Here is a 24,156-nt window from a genome sequence, read left to right as displayed (position 1 = left end):
GAGGAATTAAATGCAACCAGAGAGGCAGACTTAAACCGCTCATAAAATGTGGAAAAATAGTCTCTCTCTCAAAACGGATGAATGTATGAATATGCATGCAGACGCTGGGCCAATTAGCCGGGGTTTTTCTCTTCCTCTTCGTTTAACCACACTGGGAGGCTCGGGCATAACAATGGAAGAGATAGAGCGGGCGACAGCGAGAGTGTTAAGGGGGCAAAGATGAAAGAGACGACTGAGAAGAAAAGAGGACGCGTTGACGCACAACGCCAGCCAGTATGAGAGTGGCCGCGGCTCTATTCAACACAAGTCTATTGTTGAGAAAATAAGAGCCTTACACACACATACACGCGCCAACCTAGATGCATCAGGTCGGATATCGGTCAAAAAAAAAAAAGAGACAGGGTTATTACTCTGGCTTCCATCAATTGAAAAGATGAGTAAAGCTACTGGGGATGATTGCATCATTTAAAAATCAGCTGGGTACAAAAAGCACCAGTTTGGTTATGGACCTCATGCTATGTTGACATCGGTAGGGTCATCCAACATCAATTCTGCTAACAAAAACGCGCAGCAACCGCTGCCTACGATGAAAAAAGTGAATTCAATTCCCGGAGAACATCGTGCAATTTAACCTCGGCTTAATATCTTGCTCCGACATGACAAATGTTTCAATCGGCGCGTACCAAACAACTAAACATCAAACACAGTCTGAGTGCAAATATCAATACTGATACCAGTCTCCTGCGGAGCTGGGCAATAAATCCAAATTACAAGACATATTTACGATGGTCAGTAACTACTCATTCAGTGCCTAGGACTGGACGTCTAGATCCATGAAAATATGTTTGGGGATCAAATGAGTTGATTGTGACACTATCATACATGCATGAGCTATGAATCTGAAGTATTGAATAGAATTCCGCGGTAGTTAAGAAGAAGACTTTGCCCCCTTATGGACATTGTACGAGCATAAATAAAATGGAGTCTCCCCCTGCCGTAATACTGAACCACAATGGGCATTTCCTGCAACGGAAGAATACCATGTGCACGTCCAAAGGAAAAACAAGACGGCGGGGAGGCTGGGTTCGCTTTATTTCAAAAGTAAGCATGCAAGCAACGCTCTCTGTTATCTTCGGCACTCAACTGCCCCTCACGCATCCCTCCACCCACATCGCACGCAAGTCCATGAGTCTATTTGTCAAAAGTGCTATCTGCGCATCCGCCATGCGTACTTTTCGTTTAGAGTCGACGCGGTAATCAAAAAGCACTAGAGCGCGGTTGTGTTTCGAAGGAAGAGAAAAGTGTTCAATTGTTGCCTAGGCAAACACAAATCAGCTCGATACGTCCGATAAGCCGGCAGATCCCTGGAAACGTGTCCATAGATAACCATCGCTGTCAAGTGAGTGCGTATGTGTGTCTGCGTCTGTGATTAATCCTGCGTTATTAGCGAGAGGTGTTGATACCCTGAGGCCTTACTTTGCTCTGATGAGATCTTGACAGCTTAGCTATGGCTCTCTCTTTCTAATTTCTATCCATTCTCTGGCTCCTTATTGCTTCTCCATTTTCTCTCTCTCCCTCCGCTTTTAATTACTCCAGCCTCGGCGTCCTGCGCTAAACCTCGACTTTCCGGAAGTCATGGTAACGGGAGAGGCTCTCTGATAGCGAGATGGAAATGATCCAGATCGGAGCGTGTTTCGGCGTGACATTAAAACGCGTAAAAGCCTGTAAACTACCAGTGTGAAAAAGATAAAGAAATCCAATATGTCTAGCAGCATGACATTTTCAAAGGTGGCCTTTTAGGTGTTGATACATTGGTGCAGAACGGCCCGCGGATGGAGTCGGAGGAAAACTCAAGCGTGACCGAATCATTTTTGGCCTGTAATGTGAGCCGAAACCCAAATATTGTACGCGATTGGTCGAGCGGGCGCTCAAATTACTATATTGATGGAAAACTTTTTTTCCACTGCTCAGAAAATCCCTTAAGCTCTGTATGATTTTTTTCAAGCTACTCTTTCCATATATTAAAAAAGAAAAACCGTAGTTAAAAACCGATTTGCATTACAAATGCGTAACAAGATAGGGGAGGAGCAGGCTGTAATAATTGTTTTAAGCGAGGGAAAACTTTATCAGCTCCTTTTATTTCATTTGCTTATTAGTTGATGTGCTAGCTTGGTAGGCTAATTAACACTTTGAGACGCATGCTGGCAGGCACCGCTCTACCAGATGACGCGTGAAAGTGTGAGAGTCATCGTATGCTTCTGTGAGTATTTCGGGTTTCTGCGGAGTGAGAGAAGCTGCGCTTTTCGGAAACGTCCGCGCTTTGAAACGAGAGCAACAAGTACATCCAACGAAATGTGCAGTAAAAGCTTCACGGACGCGATTGCACTTCTGCTCGATTAAGTGCTTTTGTACATTTCGGCAGTTTGCTATGTGCATTAATGTCATTAATGGCCGAGTTCTGTGACATGCTAGCTAAAACGGGGCTGAAAACATGCACTAACATATAGGCTACAATACCACTGTTGACTAATCATTTTGTTTTGAGACACTTTGAAGACACTTTCAACTTTAGCTATAAAAAATGGTACAATCATACCAAAAATGGTGTCCTGTTTAACATCAACAAATAAAGAGCCATTTAAATCAACATTAACTCACTTTTCACAGTGTTTATACAGATTACAGGTTAGTATATAAACTAGAAACATATATGCACAACATAACCATTTGATCCAGGAAAAAAAGTCAAAATATATAAGAATAAATGTAAAACGAGCTGGAAACTTGACACGGCACCAATATTGTAAATATATAATAGGTATAAAGCATTGTGCTGATTTTTTTTCTAAATCGCATTAACAATGATTGTGATTTAGAAAAAAAAAAAGTTGATGAGAGCAATTTAAAAAGACTTTTGTGAGCAACCACCGCACCACCTAGTGTCGCGGATATGCAACTACACTTCACACGACGTAAGCAAAACCCGTTCCTCGTATGTCATACCCCGGCGGACAGCAGATGTTTGCTAGCATCACAATGTTGTGACATCATGTGAATCCAACTGGAATTTTCCTTTCTACAGTTCAAGCGCAGCGTTAACGTTCAACCAGAGCATGATGTTTTGTCGACGATAATATGGTAATCGGGGTAAAAAAAAAATAAATGAGAAGGAGTGCCGTAAAGCAAAACCCATGTGAGTTTGACGTGCCCTTCAATTCCCCCCTGCCATCCTCCCCTTCAGTTCCCATCATTCCCTCATGTCCTCCGCATCCCATTCTCCCGTCTTCCTCCATTTGGAATTTATTAGCTATGACAAACGGAGGGAACACAAAACAAAGCGGCTGTCATTCACGGGTGCAACGGATAGGAAAAAAAAACGTATGCTTCTGGGAGCCGGCGATCTCATTTGCCAAAAACAAGAAATATATATGACGGCTGAGCAGAGAGGGAAGGGGAGGGAAAGATGCCGAAGCGGGAGCCGCGGTAGACGAAAAGGAGCAAATGAGCTGGATGGAGGGACGGCGGGGCGGGGGGAGTAAAACTTTTCTTTTTGATTTCTTGTTCTTCCAAAATGGATTTCAAGGCTCATCTGCTTTGGGTGATGTTGTGATGTTCACGGCCCAACAGCCTCTCGATAAAAACAGCCTTAGCGCAGAGAGGGAGGGGCGGCGCCGACCTGCCGACGGGGAGAATAATGGCTTAGAAGATAATGAGTGAGACTGAGATAAAGGGGACAGTTATATCGGAACAGAAAGCCATAGTCGGAGAAGCCGGACCAAAAAAAAAAAAAAAAAAATGGAGGAAGGCTGCTAATCGGGGCGTTCGCACCTTGGGAAAAATCCTCCAAACATCATCTCCGGGCATGCGCTCATAAAAGCACTTTGGATTGCTTTTAACAAAGACGGAATGGAAGTTTATAACTCAATCTCGACGCCCCTCTAAAACTTCCGGGGCGACAATAAAGACGTAATGAAAACACTGAGAGCTGATAGGACTCTTTAGCCGCCGGCTAACGCGCGTGTCGAAACGTGCGCGAGGGCCGTTTGCGCGGCGTGCGCGCAGGTAACGTAAAGCGGCAGCCGCTTTATCCGCGCGGGACACAAGTCGGTGTTTGTGTGTCGGAGGTGCCAGTCAGCCATGACGGGAGGAGAGAATTAAGAAGCCCGGGGCCAGGAGGGACCTTCTCACATAGCCGCGCGGCGTGCGTGAGACCTTCTCGGCGGACGGTTTTAGTGGCGGGCCTCAGGCATGCTGGGGGGTTCTCGCCCACAAATGTCCGGCCCGAGAGATGATTTTGTAAAGTATAACCGGCCGAAAATATGCTAAAAAGCTCAAAATAACTTCAATCAACTTGTTACATACCCCCGATCGGCGGCTTTCCATTTGAACTTTGCGTCTTTGCGGGGGAATATTCCTGCGCTAAGCCCGGCGTGAACGGTGGGCGGAGCACGTGACCGGCTCCATTTTCCCACGAGTCCTCGGCCTCCCGCAGGCCATCTGTACTCGGGGACCGCTGTTGAATTTTTCAACAGGACGTGCTGAGCCTTCGTCCTTTTCCGCATCTTCCTGCACACTATAAATAGCGCCGGGCGGTGCAGAGATGGTTCAATTATTGCTAACGGGCCAGAAACGGCTTGTAGCGCGTATTAAAGTCACGGTGGAAAGCACCGTGCGACGACTTACAAAGCGCAACTACATTGACGTGACTTAATGACAAATAAAAGCTCCCATTATGGCGCGCGCGTAAAAACGAGCCGTTGTTTGATTCCCGACCAACCTTGACTGCGGTGGCTGCCGATGCGGATTGTTCTTTGTATTCACGTGAACTGCTGAAAAAGCCCTTGTACATACATATTCATACTCACACATACACACACTTTCTCTCAGGGCCCCTGTAGTCCCAATTAGAGAGCCATAATTACCGCCAAGCAGGAATAAGAGGACGGAATAGAAAACGCTTGCCTTTTTTTTTAAAATAAATTCCAAACTACACATTTCATGGTGTATGGAAGAGAGTGGCGTTTTTGAATGGAGGGTCATTGTGATGCTAAACTGACTTGTAAAAAACCTGAAAAGTAACAAATTCAGCGCGCCCACTCACACAACCTATGCAAATAAACCGCAAAATTTAAAGCAACGTGTGGATATTTGTATTTGATGAGCGTGAACGCATCTTAACGGTATCTTGACCATTCTGGGCTCATTTAATCCCACGGCATCCTTGCGGTATTTTAGCCGAGGATTGGCACGCTCGTGACATGTTGAAATTTGATATGTTGTCGCCATCTGGGTGAAATTTCAGTTCCCTGGTGTCTTCTTTGAATAATTTCCCTTTGGATGTGAAATGGCTCCCATATAAAGATCAAATTTAGGGTCAACCAGATCTTGTGCTCTTTTTGTCTGTTAATGGACCAGAATTTGAAACGACATGAAAAGATAATGAAATATATAAGGACAATTCATTCTATAATGAAACAACCTTCTCAGGTAAAATACAGGTGAGGCTCGGATGACAGCAAAGTGTAGGAACTCTATTGCACTGTCCACAATACACGCAAACATATGCACAAGCGTGTCAAAAAGGTGCGACGGCAGCAGAAATCAGACAAGGGCTCAACTCCACACTTTCTGCTCTCATTGCGTTTTCCTTTCGCCTTCTTGCCATGTGCTGTATCTATGTGTGTCCCCCGGGAAAGCGCACACCCGGAATGTGTGCGCTGCATGTCAACGTTGCGCATTTGTTTTGCATTCGTGTCTTTCGGGGGGAAAAAATGCACTCATGGCCGCTTTCCATTCCTCAAGGCGGCCTGTTTATGGCCGATTGAGGGATAAATTAATCAGATTCCCTCCAGGCCTCTTGACCGGGCCCCAGGCGCGCACACATACGCACTTACACACACACACAAACACACACACATTTTTTTTCCGATCATATTGGGGTTATCCCATTAATGCCGTGCTTTTCCTAATTCCCAACCTCAAACATAGCAACAGATTGCCTAACCTCTACCCAAAATCCAATTCTTATCTATACTCTAATACAGTGGTTCTCAAATGGGGGTACTTGAAGGATCTTCAGGGGGTACTCAAGATTTTCAAGAAAACAAAAACACAACCTTGCGAAAATCATTTTAAAATAATTAATGAATTACTTGTTTCAGGAAAATATAAGTTGATATATGGTCCAAAATTTGGACAATGATTATTTTTGTATACAAAATCTTGCATCTTCATCTCCCTATTGTTTTTTTTCCCATTGATTCTTTTATGATTAAAAAAAAAAAAAAAAAAAAAAAAATCAATGGAATGTCCACAATTTGTAACATAATGGCCAACTGGTAAAAAAAAAAAAAAAATACAAACCTTATTCTGAACATCCCTTAAAAAAAGTATTGTACGTGCAACATATATTTGTCGCCAATATTTACCACCTATTGACAAAATTAGACTATTTGGTCAACTAAATAGAGTCTTTTGAATTTCTAATGAAGAAAACAAGAGCTGTGAGTCGGGCCAAGCTGGCAGATGTAAAGCAAACTTATGGGACTTGTCGGGCGCTCGCAAACTTTCCCTTTGTCGTGTGCGCTCCACCCACACAAAGACAATCTCGCTGACACGGACATTTTTATTCGCCGGCTTCCGCTGCCGGCTCTAATGGCGGCCATTATTCACCGCCGACTTCCCGATAGCGGCGTGATGTTGTTGGCGCGGCGCGTGTGGTTTCCAGCTATTAAAAGCGACCCTTGGCTTCGGCATGTACACTTAATGGGCTTTCGGGATTCAGACCTATGCAAAAATTGCCTTTCGGTACCATTACCAAGCCTTTGAGATAACGGCTTGTAAAAAGTTGGACCGATACTGCATGTCAGGAGGGCCTATTCGCTTTTTCCAATGGACAGAATGAAGGCGACCGAATCGGGTTTGTTCTTATTGTTACGGCTCACGTCAAGCACATTCCCAACGTCTTTTCGCTTCACTTCAAGCCTTAAGCCCGATGACATGAAGCAGCACCTTTAAATACGCAAAGCGGCATTTATTTCCGTCACATCTTAAGTTGAATGCGTGTCAAAGCTTGTTTTTACACATTTAGCTAAGCCGCTAAGAATTAAAAAAAAAAAGTTTGGAAATTGTCACACAAGTTGGCTGAGTTGAAGTCAACATGAAACACTTGGCTGAGGGAGACGACTCTCATCCGTTTGCCAGCGGGGGAAAAAAAAAAAAATGGAGATGTTATTGCAAGTCTAATCCCGACAGTTCGCAACTAAAACACGAGACAATTTCTTTCGTCACAGTAAGAAAGGGAAACGACTGCAATAATCAGTTATTACATCCAATCTCATCATAAAATACGGATTTATTCAACCTTAGTGAGAAAAACAGCTACACTTACACTTTAACCCTTGTGCACACACTTTGCAAACGTTTTTTCCCTCATTTTGGAAATGCTTCTAAAGGCGTGATACTGGTTTTTTCCCCATCGATTCTTTCGGGCGCAGTTCGTTTGACACTTGGAACTTAAAAACTACAAACTCTTTGTAATATTTCTGGGAAAATAATGGTTTCATAGATTTGTAAAAAGTACACTTGGATTCTTCTTTTCTTTCTTCAAAGGCGGGCTATGAAATTTACCGTGTGATAACTAAAGTCAACTCCTAGAGCTGAACGAAATCTAAAAGTAAATGTCTCCCCGATTGGGCCAGTGAAATGCGCACGATTCAGATCTGTGCGCAAGTGCGCGCGTGTAAACCAAAGTGGTTTCGATGGGCGCAAACGTCTGGCAGGTGTCCAGCTCCACTTGGACGGCGCTCAGTGAGAGGAGGGGAAGGACTTGTCTCATCTTAGCCGTTAAATCCCCGCTGAGACGGCGAGGGAAACGCGCCTGCCGAGATTTACGTACCACTTGTTTTTTTTTTTTTCCCTGAATGGATCGCAGCCACGGTGCAGGTATTATGGCTCACGGGCAATGGCAATCTGACAACTGCTATTAAACACTCATATAAACTTGATATTTTATATTGCTTCAAAAATAAACGCAAATCAAGTGTTGCCTCAGAATGATGTACAGTTGTAATACAATTATGCAAATGCTCAAAATTGGATCAGCGGGAACCTCTCAAGTGCTGTGACGATTAATAGAACAATTTTAAGAGCGGCTGACAACTCTATGTTTTTTAATGTATTTTTTTTCAATGTGTAATTGTTTTTTGCGTGGGACAGATGGGCTACCGGTGACAGTTTTACATTGAATGCAATTTGAAGGTCGCACAAAATATATTTGATGCAAAGTTGCGGCAGTGTTGAGTTTTTGTTTCTTTCTTTTGTCAAAAAAAAATACAATTTATATATTTTTTGTCTGGACTGAGTTAAATATTAAGGAAAATAGAGGTAAACCTGACATAGATATGCCATATTTTTCAAACTATAAGGTACACCGGATTGAAAGGCCCAACAACAACTGAACAGAAAATGTATTTTTATATAGGCCTTGGACTATTTTTCTGGCCTTGACACAAAAACTGCAAAAACAAAGCAAATAAGCAAGGCAACACTGTCACAAAGTGGGTTGCCAGGCAACCAAAGCTTGGACCGTCAGCAATTCTCTACAATATTTTTTTTTTTTATCAAAGAGGATAATTCGGCTAAATCAAAGCGCAAATCTTTTCGAGCGGAAATTCCCATCCTCGCTATATCAAAGCCATTCTAAATGTCAGCCTAATTATCGCAGATGTGGCGGAAATGAAATATATAAACAACAAATACTAAAATACAGATGCCTGAAGGTGTCTTTCGTCACATCGGTACGCAAATTAATCATCTCTCCCAGCCAAACATTAAAAAAAAGAAAAAAAAAGTGCAGAGGTGCCAACAGGAAATGAGGCAATGAGCGTGAGTCACGACGACTGATGGCTGGCAGGCGGCAATAATGCGCAAAAGTAAACTTTGCTGACATTTAAGCGCCATCGCTTCTGATAAATAATTAGTCGGGCCGGGAGTGTGCGAAAGCTTACGTTGGTCCCGTTTTCATCGAACGCAATCCATCAAGCGCCATCAAAAGCAATCCAGTGCTGCACTCTGCAACAATAGGACGCTGTGGCGCATATAGTATACAGACATATACTGTAAAATGCAGTAGTGTCAAGTATGGCAGTATTACAACTCTTGGCCGTATAACACAATGTAGCATTAATAAAACGCTGCACTGTGGCCAAACTGCATTATACGGATCAGCTCCCCCCGGATTGTGGAGGCATAAAGAATAAATAACAATAAAAACTAGAATAGCAGTCAGTATCTCGCAATCCTCCGCTGAGGCCGGACACTCGAAAATAGCTCTCGCATTCATTTGATTTCAACTGTACGTTTTCAGGATTTTGTAGTCACTGTAAAATGTTCGCTCTGTCCTGTTAAATTCAAAATATATTTGTGAAAGCAATATGTGAGGTCACATGTTTTGTTATGTTTGCGGTTCGCTATTTCTTTTGTTTTAGTATAACATATATAACCTCTGGATAATCCTTTGAATATGAAAGTCCCGAAGGCATATTATGGCAAAAGTGACTTATCGACTCTGCAACATTGAAGCTAACACGTAAATATACATACTAAACTGTTTTTGCTCGTGGGCATGTGCATATTAATCGGCTGATTTCCCTACATCTGTACATATTGACCAAAAATATCAACATTTGCCTGCAGGATATTGATGCTGCACCACGGAAGCAAAAACGCTGCGCCATACCGTTATTTTGTCCGATCTATGACCTCCAGTCCACACATATATATATATATATATATATATATATATATATATATGAAAGATGAGGCGATGTGAGAGGTTTGACTGCGCTGATAACATCTCCAATTCCCTCTCATCACAACTTTGCTCTCCTCATCTTCTCTCATCCCTCCATCACGCCCTTCCCCGCCCTCGCACTGGAGGTGCCCTCTCTCGCTTTTGTCTCACTCATCGCCGCTGCATTATTCAAGGCCGGGATTCCAGTGCGGCGGGCGTGGCCATTAAATATACATGGGCGCGCCGTTGCAAGCCGGCTGTTTAGCGCGGGGCCATAATGGGAACGTGGGGGGGGAAGTCACAACGAGGGAAAAAGAAGAGAGGGTGAGGGTGCTCTTTTATTTTGACATGTCGCAAATGCTCGTTGGCAAACCAAAGGAGAAAATTGCAATCGAATCCGATGAGATTTCAATTTGAAAAGCTTCATTTCCCATAACACAACCACAGGCTAGAATATACTAATGGGCGGCGGTGGCCCAGCGGGAAGTCGCCAGAACTTGCAGATTACTCACTCCGGGCCTGACTTTTCTCTTCTCTAACATTTACCTGGGAATTTATGAGTAGACAACCCCAATTTGAAAACTTTTCCAAATAAGACCCTCACCGATAAACACAACTAAAACATTGACTCGTCATGATCCATACATGGCCCTCACTTCCTCGTCAGGCAGCAACAAGTGATCTTGCAGGCGAACACCTGAGCCAGTCCTCCGTGGCGTCATAAATAATCTTCCCGTTTGAGTGCCGGCCGATCAATAAATCGACGTGGCCGATAACCGTTGTTCAAAAACACCAACATGAATGGCGTGCGAAAACGATGCATGGTCATCAGGAAGAGCCATATCCAGTTAAGTTCTATTTTAAGACATGCTTCCTGTCAACGTAGGCACGCTTTTATAGCTTTCTTATAGATTTCGCGCTGAGGTTGTTTGGCGCCAGTTCTTCTTCATTCATCAACAGAGGAAGACGGTGAGAAGGAAGGATGGCAAGAGGAGCAGCCGAGCAATTGGGCGGGAACGCCAAACACTTGACCTCCTTTTCTCTTTTATTACCGCCCCCTCCCCACACACACACACACACACACACACACACACACACACACACACACACACACGTGCACGTCAGTGTGATCAAATGCAACGCGGCGGCGAGATGTAACAACACCTCTTACAGGCCGTCCTCGTCCCTAGAGTTGCGCGCCGGGCTCTTCGTGATGAGCTCGGATTGCTAGAGGGTCACTTGTAAACTATTTGAAGACAAAGACCTCTTTACCCTCCATGCATGCCACGAAGGGAAAGAACTTTTTCTTTTAAATGGCGATTGCCATCTAATTTTTTCAGAGGCGGCTTGTTGAGTCACTTCTGCAAGCACTAGTGATAGCATATCACCAGTCTGCATTGCACTTCCATGATTGTTGCGTTTCAAAAAATCTCAAACAAATGAAAGCAATGATAGTATATTTTTTTTATCGTCGGGCTTATTTTAGAAAGAAGCCTTCCTCTTATGAGATGCCGTCCCAAAGCTCCATCCACTCTTCTTATCTGGCCTACTTTTTTTTAAGAAAGCAAAAAAAAAAAAACATAAAAAGCCAAAGTACGTTTTTGATTCTTTGAACTATTTGGGGTGTTCCCGTTTCAACTTCCCCAAGTATGCATCCTTGTCATCGCAAACGTTGCTTGAAAGAGAAGGCACACTTTAGCGAGTACTGCTCCCCCATCCAGAATATTAAAAATGCATTGAAATAATCTTTTTCCCCCCCTTTCGCCCTTTTCTCTCGCACTTCCTGTCTGCATCAGAGTCAGAAATAATCCATGAGCCGTGTGCCTTTGATCCATTTTAGATCTGCGCTTTTAAAAAGGTATCAAACCCGACTCGACAATTGAGCGACAGCTTGGACCGAAAGGGGGAGGGGGGGGTCGCCGGTGTGGCCCCACAGCGTCGTGTTGAACTTCTCACCGGCTCGCTCATTCTGTCACCTGTGCTCCCAAACAATCCTCCGCTAATGTCACTCGGCGATGGCGCATTCTGCTGATAAAATACCATTTGAAAACTGTCCAAAAATTGGATGCAGTTTGATTTAGTGGCATTACGATTCAATAACAGCTAATTTACTCTATAAATTACTGATGCTACTTTTATTGGCCGGCTATGCTATTACGTATTAGCATAGGAGACTTTAGTTTGGGAAAATATGCATGTGGCATATTTTTCTAACAACAAGGCGCACCAGATTATAAGGCGCAGCCTCCATGAAGCGGAATACTGGATTTGGGGAAATTTCCATATATAGTGTAGGGCGCACTGGGTAAAAATACAGCCAACGGATCAAACTTTATTCAACTAATGTGGCATCCATAAGGTGCACTGTTAATTCTTGAGAAAGATATAGATATAGCCCAACCGATGCTATAGTTTTTGTTGTTTTGTTTACATGGATAGCGAACAAATTTTTTTCCATAAAAATTAAAAAAAAAAAAAAAAAAAGTAAAAATAAATTCAGCCAAGCCACACAACAGTTCTTTCTTGACGGTGAAATGAACATGCTTGCGTGTTGTGTTGCCAAAAGTAGAAACGTCATGAGACTTTAGGGCCACCGGGCCCAACCCTGGTCCAGCCTGTCAGTGCTACATTCAACAGAAGCTCAGTTTTCCCATTGCAAATCTTTCTATGTTCAGTGTCAGTGTGGCGCCACATGTCGCACCCGTTAGCTAAATCTGCGGTGTCCACACTAAGGCCCGGGGGTCATTTGCGGGCCGCCATCCACAATTTTTCGGCCCGCGCCACGGGCAAAAAATACATATCGGTATGGCCTGAATGCTGTTTAAAAAAAATGATAAAAAGGTTTCATAATAACACAAAATCCCAATTCCACTCCTCATACTCTGACAAAATGCTTTGATGTAGCAGTTTTTATGAAATAACTACATTCTAATTGACAGCGTGTCCAATAATCGCATGCCAAAGTTCTCCTCCACAGGAATGGCGGACGTCTAAGTTTGTCGTTCGTGTTTTACGCCAAGTCAATTAAAGCGCGTCTTGTCCTATCTATGTCGTAAACACGACAATTCAATTAAATGCGGCGAGGACGAGCCTGTGTGGCTTTGACTGGGCGCCGCGCACGCTCAGGTAATTGTACACATTAACGGCGGCACAGTCAGCACTTTGCCTGGGCGTAAATGTAATGATCTCCTGTTTCTCATCAGAGAACTTGATTAAACTTTCATTTAGTGTGTGCGCAAGTGCGTAATGGACTGCTAACAGGTCTGCTGAGTTCACTGCTGCGCTTCGTGTTTTTCGGACATTTTAACAAGCAAATAGGGGCCAACTTTCACCCGCTACCAACATTTTTATCTACTACCGCGAGCGCTTAGTCAGTGCTAACGCTATCGAGTGACCGAAAGCGCGGCGTAACCAACGTTAACATCTCGAATAGTGGCCGGGCGGAATCGTGTTGGAAAGGCATTCGACGGTAGATGGTCCCGACCTTTTTGCGTCGCGGAACGAACAAGTGTCGAGACGCATCTGACTTTGCATCACATAAATATCTTGAGGATATAATCCCACCTACGCCGTTGACTTTATTCCTACTTGTGGATGTGCGTGATGAAATTCAGATGATACGATCCATTGCTTCTAAACAGCAAGCCGATCTTACAATTCAACTGAAAATATTTTGGAAGCCGGGGTGACTACAAATGTGAACACATCCTCTTATAATCAGAGGCAAAAATTCCAGGACACTCAAAACACTCCAAGTTCTTCCCTACAAATCTAAAGACAGATGCGGCAGTCACGTGGCTGGGATACGGTCACATGAATTCCTTGGAGAGCGGCGGCGCTCAATTCCCTCGACAGACGGCGAGGTGAGCAGAAGGCCGACTTTGGGAAATATCGCCCCGCCTAGATGAGATGCGGCGCACCGCGGCGGGGAAGGCCGTGGGAAAGTCTTCCCACATGTAACCGACCTCCGCCTTAGAACGGCTGATAAACAAACACTGAGACACAAAAGAAGGCCGCGGAACTACGCTGAAGGTGCGCAATATGCTTGCACGAAGGGAGTTCATTTTATGAAGGCTGTTTGGGGGTAATGCCAGCAGCTTGGTGTTTTGCACTAAAATTGGTGGAACGCATTGGTGGGAAACGTCAAATGAAATTTTTAAAAATGACTTTGCATACCATACTATACTACTTAATTCCTGCATTTTATTTTAAAGTGGTTACCTCAAAGTATTGCACAACAACCGCAGAGTATGCACTGTACAACTTATTATGGAACGACTCGATTCAAACAACACAACCGAGTTGATTTACCCTTATGGCAAGGCGCCACAGTACACGCGTGTAAACTGAATGAAGCGTGAGCGGCCATTATATCAAAGCATATACATTAGCTACAAAATTTTAAAGTGGGAAATCCCACTGAATGTTCATTCGCTTTCTCACACACACACACACACACACATATACATATATATATATATATATATATATATATATATATATATGCCTCTTAATCCTTGGCTCTCGATGCGCTCTGGCAACAAAAACGTCCCAGTCGACGTGTTTTAGTGCTTAGGCGAATCGTTTCCAAAAGTCACGACTTTTGACATCAAACAAGCCACTGCTTTGCCCGTGAGGATTACTATTAAGTTTCATCTTAATATGTCTTGCGCCATCATCACTGACTTTCCACTGCAGGCTTACCGCCGCGCGCTCGCCGATAAGGATAATCTTCACAGGGGGAAACCCTAAAAAAAGAAACCATCGGCGATAGCGCCCTCAGCGGACACTGATTGTTGGAAGTTAATCCACGTTTGAGCAAAGCGACAACATTAGGGGGTTCTTAAAAAATAAATCACATCACCTTCTTGAGACAAATAGACTTTGGAACGCACGCAGATGCTGATACCAAAGACAGACGCTATCAGAAGCGCTTCCCGCCGCTTAAAAAGACATTTGCTGGTGTTTTCAAGCTGTTCGGCTACCGCCATCACTCGCACTTCCGAGACGCCGTTATTTCCTGCGCTCTGACTTCAAGATATTGCGAGTGTGTTATTTGCTAAAGGATTTGGACACCAATCTGTTGTTTGAATCACTTTTGTCTCCGACTCTCGGCTCGCGAGAGGAGTGGGCGTCAAGCTGTGACTGGCGCCGTCAGATTAGCTCATTGTAAAAATCAACGACATATGTTTGACTGCAGCACGCCATGTTCCATATATACGCATTTTCAGAGCGCCGTTTATTCAGAGAGCCACGGAATCTCTGTGCGTATGACGGAGAGCGCCATAGGCCTTGCGTTTGATATCAGCGCCGAAAGACTCGGGACTCCCACGCAAACGCTGCTGCACGGCGGACGCACCCAGATGCTCATCATACAATGCGCACGCACACATGTACATATGCTCGCAAACAAGCTTGCAAATCGTATTAGGCAAATGAGCGCCGGGCGGCGGAGAGTTGTCTCCGTTGGCTTATTGTGACAGATCCTGGCTTAAAACTGACTCGTGTTTAAATATGTAAATCTTGGCGCCAACAAAAAGCCTGCCGGTCCTTAGCAAGTGTGATAATATGTAGAAGAACAAATGGCGCGGACGACATGAACTCACGGGTGCGAAAACCTAACGACGTTTTTGCTCAAACCTCATCCGCATGGCACTTACTCGGCCAGCTCTCGCTTAACCTCCGTAATTGACACCCATGTCCTCGTGATGCAGGGGTGGCCTTCAAAAAGCTCTCCGGCAAACAAAAACAAACACACGTTCAATTAGATCGGCGCGCGATCTCGCAAATCGTGAAGAGGTCGTTGACACATTTTAGCCGCAATTCAGAGAATTTTTGCCTGCCGTTTTTGTTTGCGGTAGATGAGCTAACGCACAGAGATGGATGAACATCTCACTTCAAGCATTCAAACCTACCTTGGGTTGGATTTAGATTGGTTGGTTGGATTCACATCTCAGGACAATATCACAGCAGAACACAATGGAAAGGTGCGTCAGAAAGGTTCCAGGACTGCGTGGCCAAAAATATTTCGAACCAGAAGCACTAAAGATCAACTAAGAGATCCTGCAGTGTTTGAGAAAGTCACTGGCACTGACGCTTCCTGTCAAGAAGAACATCAAGTGGCAGAGAAGGTTGCGTAGAGTGAACTAGCTCGGTTAACTCGCAGATCGGATTTGGAAAAAAAAGAATCGCTTTAGACTCTGGTCCTGGAATTTTTCAGACGCACCTCCATTCAAAAAGCAAGCCCGCAAGCTAGCAAAGATGAGTAAACAAACAAACGAGCAAGCGAAAACACATGAAAAGAGAGGAGCCCACATTGAAGAGAAGTAATTAGCAAGCCTATTTCAAACACAGCCTAAAAAAAAAAAAAAAATCAAGCACTGGACGCCTTGCTTCCATTTTCCAACATCATCGTTTTGCAAAAGGGGGTTTTGCACCACGACACAGATGGAAACTAAATCGCCAAGTCTACTTCAAGATGAGACCGCTGTCAATCAATCTGAGATTCCCCGTCGGACCCGCCATTCGACCAAAGGAAAGAGGACAATGCGGTCCTACCTTAAAGAGGCGCAGGATGTTGGCCACCATGATGGAGACGGAGCTGGCCGCCGCCCCGATCACGCCCACAATTTTATCGGGCTTGGTGAAGATGGGCGGGTCGCCGTTGGCGCAGCGCACGTCCGAGCCGTCGCGCTCAATCAGGGCCTGCACAAAGGTCAGAGACTGCTCCAGAGCGTACGTGTCCCTGGAGCAGGTATCCAAGATCCGCGCCCCCAGTGTGATGTTGGGCAGCAGCTCGGGGTCCTTGTTGATCAGATCGATGGCGAACATCATGGCCTCCAGCCGGTGGATGCCCTTCTCCTTCTTAAGGTCGCCGCAAGGCGTGCCGCGGTCGCCCCGCGAGTGCACCGGGAACAAGCCGCCCAGAATGATGTCGCCGTCCAGCCGGATGGAGTGGGCGTACTCGGGCGCCGCCTGGGGGTCGATGGGGAGCCGCTGCGGCCAGGCCGATGGGAGGAGCCAAGCGGACCAGGCGGCCAGCAGGACAAAGACCACAGGCTTGGACCGCTGCCCGGGGTTCCACTGGGGCTCCATGATCTCCAAAGGGTTAAGTACTCCAAAAGTAAGGGGGGCTTCTACTGCTTGACGAGGGAGGGGGGGAGGGGCCGAGGGCTGACGCTAGCTGAGCCCCATGAGTGCTGAGGCATATTCCGAATGAGACGCACCTAGCGGGGGCGCCGCTTCAATTTGTTTTCGGTAAGCTCTTGAGGGAGTCCGTCCACTGCTCACATGTTCAGTCGAGTCTGGCGAGAGACACGGATGAAGAGAGTTTGAACATCGCTGCTCGGACAGCTGGGAAACAACCTACTTGCCCAAGGCGTTGAAACTTCACTTCCAGGTGTAAAACTTTTCACGGAGGCAGCATCTCAACATTACAGTGGGATGGGGACGGAGCCCTGATGCCTAAAGCGAATTACCATAAGTGATTGACCCATCCTTAAAAACAAAAAAAAAAAAACATGGAGGGTCTCTATTTTCTTTAGTTTTCATTCGATTCTGGAAAATTTGGATTTTTGTCATATCGAGCTGCCCTATGACGGACGGAGCACCCCATGGAATGAATATGCGGCTTTGGGGTCACGTGACCGGCGATCCACCGCAACCACGCGCGTGCAAAGCGCTCCGAGGCCTGAGCGGGGTTCATGGGAACACACAAAGACACGAAGCCGCGGGGCAAAATGGCCTCTTTCCAAAAGGGGCTCCGCCGTTTCATAATCAAAAAAGCGGCAAAAAGTCCGATTAGCTTCCAGACGCGCACTGGCGAGGTTGAGGATTACGACAGATGGTCTTGCACCTGTTCAATCAAACGCATGGATTGAATGCGGCGGCGTGTTTGCCGGAAAGGTTGGAGCGAGAAAGTCCTAATATGTGGCCGCGTTGCGGCTGGCGCTGAAAATTGCTTGTGACAAAGCGGCTGGCTCCTACATGACACGAGTGCTAATATGCTTTCATGAGCTGCGGGCCCGCGGGAGTTATTCTCTCTTTTTTTTTTTTCTTTTTTTTTCCCCACAGTCACTTTTTTTATGTGTTGCACAGACACCCCTGAAGTTTGAAGTGTTTAATTGACTAGTTTCACTGACCTCCAACAGCTGGGAAAATTGACTAGCGTCCCCCCAACTATATTGCTTTCCACGGTTCTAGCGACGGCTTTGAGGGATTGACTTTCATGCGAGGGGTCGTCGCTAATGTACATCTTCACATAAGCTTTTAGCTAATCTTGAAATAAATACTGCCAAAGGCCAATTGCTTTCTTATGCCATCATTGCCTCATATTCCACCTGTCTTTATTAGAAATGGCGCCTTTAGCTCAGGAGCGAGATGCTCGCCTTTTGCGGGCGTCCTAGAAGTCATTCAATTAGCTAGCTAATTGGCTTTGTGGCTGCGGCACAAACCGGCGGGTGAAAGAGAGTTTTTCGAGTCAAAGAAAGCGCCCGTTTTGCATTTGCTGCCCACAGAAAGTGAGTGAATGATAAATGAGTGTCGGATTGCCCCTCCAAGCCCCGCGCGCTGCCAATGCTAAGCTAATTAGCCGCTTTCTCTCGCTTAATTAGAAGTGCAACACTAGTCTGGGAGTCAGAAATAATTGAACAGATGTGCTATTTTCTCATATTCGAGTCACGTTTGTGCGAATGGACAGGGAGAAAAGCTGTACCAATCAGATTGCGTCAAAGGTTCGATAATGGACACCTTCGCGCAAGAGGGACAATGCCCCGAAATGTTTGTACAGAACTGGAGATGCAAAAATTTATCAGCAAAGTTATTAGCACCCATTTTGTTTTCTACTGCCACATGTCGTCGTCTGAAAATGACATCACAACTCCTGTCTGTCTTCTGACATAGTGGGGGCACTACCACCACCTGGCTTGGAGTGCGGGTACTACAACAAACTGGCCTATTCGCCGTAGCTGCACCATTACGGCCAAAATAATAATCGACATTATTTTGGTCAATATTGAAATCACGATTATTCATCACGTTTGGTCAGACATGTCTATTTCTTGCCCTTTTTTAAACAAGCAGTATTCAAACAAAGTTTGATATTTACAAATGATAATAAAGGAAATAATTAAAAGAACGATGGCAAAACACACAGGGCAACACAGTTATCTTACCTGCTGAGTGCAAACCAATGAAAAAAAATGAAGCCAACAAAGAATCAAGCACATTATTTACTTTTGAAGCAAATTTGAATCAACGAGCTGTCAAAATGTCATTTTTGGCCATTTCAAACAGAATGTATTCCAATTTTGCGTCGAGCACTATTAGGAATCAGGTGAGAAACTCAATGCCATTTTCGCACTGGTAATTTTTTTAGGGTGAGAAAAGCAGAGGCTTTTGTCATGCAAACATGTGGGAAACATTGCCCCCTGGTGGTAAGATGACAAAGTGCTTGATGTGACATGTATAGCCGGCTCTTTAAATGTTAATATCAGAGGATCGGCTTCATTAATCGTGGCAGCCAATATCGCGGTTAAAATTTGCAGCCCGAGCTCCTACCTATCACATCTTCTGCCGATCCAACGTGGGAGGCTACTTCCATCTGGACAAAAAGGGACTGCGGCCACTTTCCTCTTGAGGGCCCCTAATAGGTTTAAGACTCCAGTGGCGGCATGGATCCCTCGCTCTCTCGCTCTCTCGCTCTCTCGCTCTCTCGCTCTGTCTTTGTGGATCCAGCTCTAATTCAATTGAGTCCCAATTAATTCATCTTTTCCTCGCTTGGAAATGGAATTAGGTCAAAGCCACTCCAGTACATACGCGAGGCAAGCGGCCGGCCATGATGATGAAGAAGCCGGCTTTATGTAGGTTGGCCGGATCTGCTAGCGCGCTGCAATTTTGCCCCGTGCAATCTTGTTTATTGAATGCGTTTTGTTCCCCTCAGCGGGCCAACCGCTTGATCATCTGACGCCGGGTTTCTCGGCACGTTTCATCATAGAGTCGGGGATCGAAAAGTCACGCTACTTAGGGAACCCTATTGTGCGTAGAGTTAGATCCTTCGTTAGCGTCAATGTTAACGGCAATAAGAGGGAACCAATTGGAGAAAATGCAAATTTGACAGGGGAGTGAGAAATGCATGAAAAACAGAGAAAAAAACAAAAAGGCAAGTTCGCACGACTTTCGAAGAAATTCGCCCGGAATATCACGCAGCAAAATGTCTGTGTTTTTCTGAAAACGGGGTTTCTCTGAGCTACCGAGTTCAAAAATACGTAAAGATAAAAACAAAGCCAGATTTTGACTCGGGTTTTCAACACATTGTTTCTCACTGTCAAACTGACAAAAAGGAAAACAAAACAAAAAAAGGCAAAATTTGTCATTTCCTTATGCGGTCCCATTCTATATTGGCCTGGGTCCAAATAGGACTTTATCATCAAAAATCAGAAGATATTTCGTATTTTCGTTTTTAATATGAAAAATCCTTAACTTTATCAATGATTTTGATTGAATTTCATGCATAACTTTGGAAAAATCCAAAGAACTAAGCCATCTTTTCTTGACTCATTTGTGAAAAAATACTTCCCTTTTTGGACATTTTTGTATTCTATAACTGGAAAAGGTTTACCACAGATGTGGGTGAGATTGGTTTTGTTGATTGGCTTCAAATTTCCAAAGTGACTTCGGAGTTGTTTGACTGGCTAGTTTTTACAAACAGCCTAAAACAAAGCCCCCAAACCATCCCCCTTGAATTCTAAAATGGTCAATTCCAATTTCTTTTTTGGATGTAGATTTGACACCTGTCCTTCAACACATCCAGACGCCCACCGCAGCCCCCCCAATCCGCCCGCCTCCTCCCTCGTCTTATTTGCGCCATCCTCCCCGCCGCGCCTCCTCTTCTCCATCATCGTTCCATCACTCTTGTGCAGGCAGGCCTCCGCTCGTGACAGTCCTCCAAAACCGAACGTCTGGTAATGGCAACCCCTGCCCGAGCGCTCGAAATATTTTACCTGTGCTGAGCAGTATCACCTTGGAGATAGATGCTAATGCTAATGTGAACACTAGTGTGGCGATTTCAGCATTGCTTTTTTTTTTTTTTCTTTTGATTATGGAGATCAGACTCATTCAAATGGTCGGGGTCATCATCGGGCTTCTGCTGAACTTGCTGGAGACCTGATCATTCTGAACCCGGAAAACATGCAGGTTGGCGGCTCTTGAGGACCGGATTAGGACACCCCTGCTTGACAGCGATTGCATTGACGTGACTCACTTGTTCACTGAAAACACTCAGCGAGGATGTTAAGCACTTTACCGAGCAAGAAGTCGACGTGACGTTCCAACGACTTGTACCTGTTGATGTGTGTCTTGGCGTCACACTCGTTGATTTTCATTCTTTAATTATTGTCTGCTTCTCGCAGGACCCCTTCTTGGATGATCTGACGAGATTCTGCCCCAAATTTCCCCAAATAATCCTTCAAATTCGCCATGGTGGAATTGCATCAAAACTCGAGCGAATAACGCAAATCAAAGAGAGAAGATTGGAATTGGGCCCGTATTTTTCTTCAGCAATTGCTTCCTCGTCAATTTGAGCTGTATTCGGATTTTAGACGCTTTTGACGAACCCTTTTCTTATTTTAAGACGACAGCAACCACTTGTATAGCTATTGTTTGATAAAAAAAAAAAAGTCAGGGGACCTTATATATATATATATATATATATATATATATATATATATATATATATATATATATATATATATATGCATGCATTAATACATACATACATACATACATACATACATACATACATACATACATACATACATAACACATGCGTACATGCATGCATGCTTACACACACACGTTCGGGTGTTCGCCCACTTTGTAGGCAGAAGCATAGAGGCAGCATGATTAAATGAGACAGTGCCATCCACTGTGAAAGCTGAGGAAACACCACCGCAATCTCCTTTTGAGGGGATCGCTTGACGCTGGGCTCGCGCAACGCAAAGGAATGCGAAGGTGTAAAAATAAATGCAAAATACCTTAAAGTCCCGAGAGAGTGGAAAATAAGGGGTTTCTGTCTTCCGAGTGGACTTGCAGTCTTCTTCCGGTTCGTTCCTTTACCAAGGCAAACAAATTAGTCCTCCTTTGACTGGTGATAAGAAATCCTTGTCCACAATTTTTTAAAGGCGAAAAAATGACGCCAAAAAAAAAGGCTGAAAGTTTGCAAAAATGTTGATAAAAGTGCTCGTGACTTGTTTACAGGTGACTGTAGAGGCAAACGCCGGCGCGTCAGCCGGTGGGGAAGGCGCAGCTGGATGCTGCCCGAATCAGCTCGCGCGTGCACGAGAAGGTAGAGGGAGCGGGACGAGAGAGAAAGTCACTGACGTCACGACACGTCAAAAAATGAGACAAAACACCTGCATTGCTCACCGAGTGTCAGAGCTCGTCTCCTAATTGCGGCGCATGGATGTCAATCAAGTTGAGTGGAAAGCGATATCGATCCGGACTGATTGCTTAAGCAGTAAAGTGGAGAATTCATTCGGGCGCGACAATACGACGTCAGAGACGCCCAATCGATTACCTCTACTTGCGTTCATTTTTCGGCCACGCCCATTGATTAGCTATTTCACCACCCGCCAAGGCAACACTGAAGCTTCATGGATCCCGGTGCTGGGGTGAAATTAAAAGAAATGAAGCGCATCCCATCTGTGCCCTAATAACAATTTGATCAGTCGCGGGGAACGCGATTGGAGGGGCCCCACGGGGGTTTGTTTGTGTTTAGATCGGGCGGGGGTGGAGTGCAACATGTCCGATTAGATGGCTGGGCCCTTGTGGGCGGCGACATAGAGCAACACCGCCGTCTTGTGGCGACTGGCGTTACTGCAACCACTCATGTTTGTAATCCTAAATACAGTCGTAAAATTATGAAACGTACGTATGCAGCCATTATTTGTTTTAAGTGATTATTTTCTAATCCAACGGTCCTCCATTTTGAGTCGACAGATGAAACATTTATACATAATGGGTTAACGTTAGTCTTGATGCATTGGGTTTTCTGACTGATTTGGTCGAGTGGTTAATGATTTTGGACTGTTGATTCGACGTCTCCAGTTCGCATCCTTTTTTTTTGTAAATATGTGGATATTTAGGCCAGATTGATTTGGTCGAGTGGTTAATGATTTGGAACAAGAATATTGCAACGGGCGTTCGAATCCCTTTTATTGTCACTTTTATAAATATTTTGGGATCATTTGTTGAATGACCTTAGAGGAGGGTGCGAGTATCGACCGGAACCCCCCGCACCGAAAGCAAAGGTTTAGACCGCTCGCCCACTGCGGTCAGTTTTGCCGCGATTATTTTTTGTACCCGTAGGATGCATCGAGGATGCTGATTGCCTTCTGATTGGGTAAGGTATGTAGTTTTAATGGATCGGTCTGCCCTCTTGTGGACATAGTGGAACACTGCACTTGCTAATGTACCTGTAAACGAACATTATTAGACTTCGAAACCGCAACCGTCAATGTGCTTAAAATACGTTGTAATGGCAAATACGTGACTGCAAACTCCAGGAAGCTTCTTATAGCTCCAGATTTCCATTTAAATGTTTTATACAACTTCAATGAAAGTAGATTATTCCAAAAGACCATGTATAGAAAGGCTTTTTTTCGGGGGGGGATATAGTAATGTATTGAGTGAGGGTTTTTTTTCGACCATGTATTTTTTTTTTTTTTGCACAAAAACGATCATATATATATATATATATATATATATATATATATATATATATATATATATATATATATATATATAGGCTTTTCTTTCAGAATAAAATGACCTTATAAGGCTTTCTATAATTGAAACTGACAGTTTTGAGGATTCCTCGACATCCCATCCATCAAGTTTGTGTCACAGGGTTAAACCCAAAAGGGACATTTCTGTTGGACATTTCAAGTTGCTGACGAAAGCCAATTACATAAATTATAACATTAACGTTCTTTGCCTTCTTCGGTCGTAGTTCATTTTGCAACGATGCACAGATTAATAAAAAATGTGAATATTAACTCGACAAGCTAGATTTAATTTGTCCCCATTGTATTAAGAAGAAACAATAATTTGTATTTACATATGTAAATGTTTCCGCACGGACGGGATTAGACAGAACACCGAAAATTGCTGACGAAGAGCAATTATATTAATTTTAACATTTACGTTCTTTGTCTTCTTCAGTTGTAGTTCATTTTGCAACGATGCACAGATTAATACAAAATGTGAATATTAATATGACAAGATAGATTGAATTTGTCGCCATTGTATTGAGAAGAAACAATACTTTGTATTTACGTATGTCAATATAGTTTCCGCACGGACGG

General features: G+C 44.3%; 1 protein-coding gene across 1 annotated transcript in view; it reads right to left on the bottom strand.

Moving 5' to 3' along the window:
- grm8a (glutamate receptor, metabotropic 8a) overlaps positions 1 to 22,178 on the bottom strand; it is a 102,809-nt gene extending 80,631 nt beyond the window's left edge. Inside the window, exons 1-2 of the mRNA XM_088406264.1 lie at positions 21,826 to 22,178; positions 16,352 to 17,097 (exon numbers count right to left, since the gene is read on the bottom strand). Coding sequence (XP_088262390.1) covers positions 16,352 to 16,888 — 537 coding nt within the window. The 5' untranslated portion in view covers positions 16,889 to 17,097; positions 21,826 to 22,178. The remainder of the gene's footprint in view (positions 1 to 16,351; positions 17,098 to 21,825) is intronic.
- Between the last annotated feature and the right edge of the window lie 1,978 nt (positions 22,179 to 24,156).

The sequence above is a fragment of the Hippichthys cyanospilos genome, chromosome 22 (assembly GCF_059441005.1).
Source record: "Hippichthys cyanospilos isolate Australia breed blue-spotted pipefish chromosome 22, RoL_Hcya_1.0, whole genome shotgun sequence".
Lineage (NCBI taxonomy): Eukaryota > Metazoa > Chordata > Actinopteri > Syngnathiformes > Syngnathidae > Hippichthys > Hippichthys cyanospilos.
Note: the sequence above shows the minus strand (reverse complement) of the source record. Positions and strands in the feature narration are given on the sequence as shown.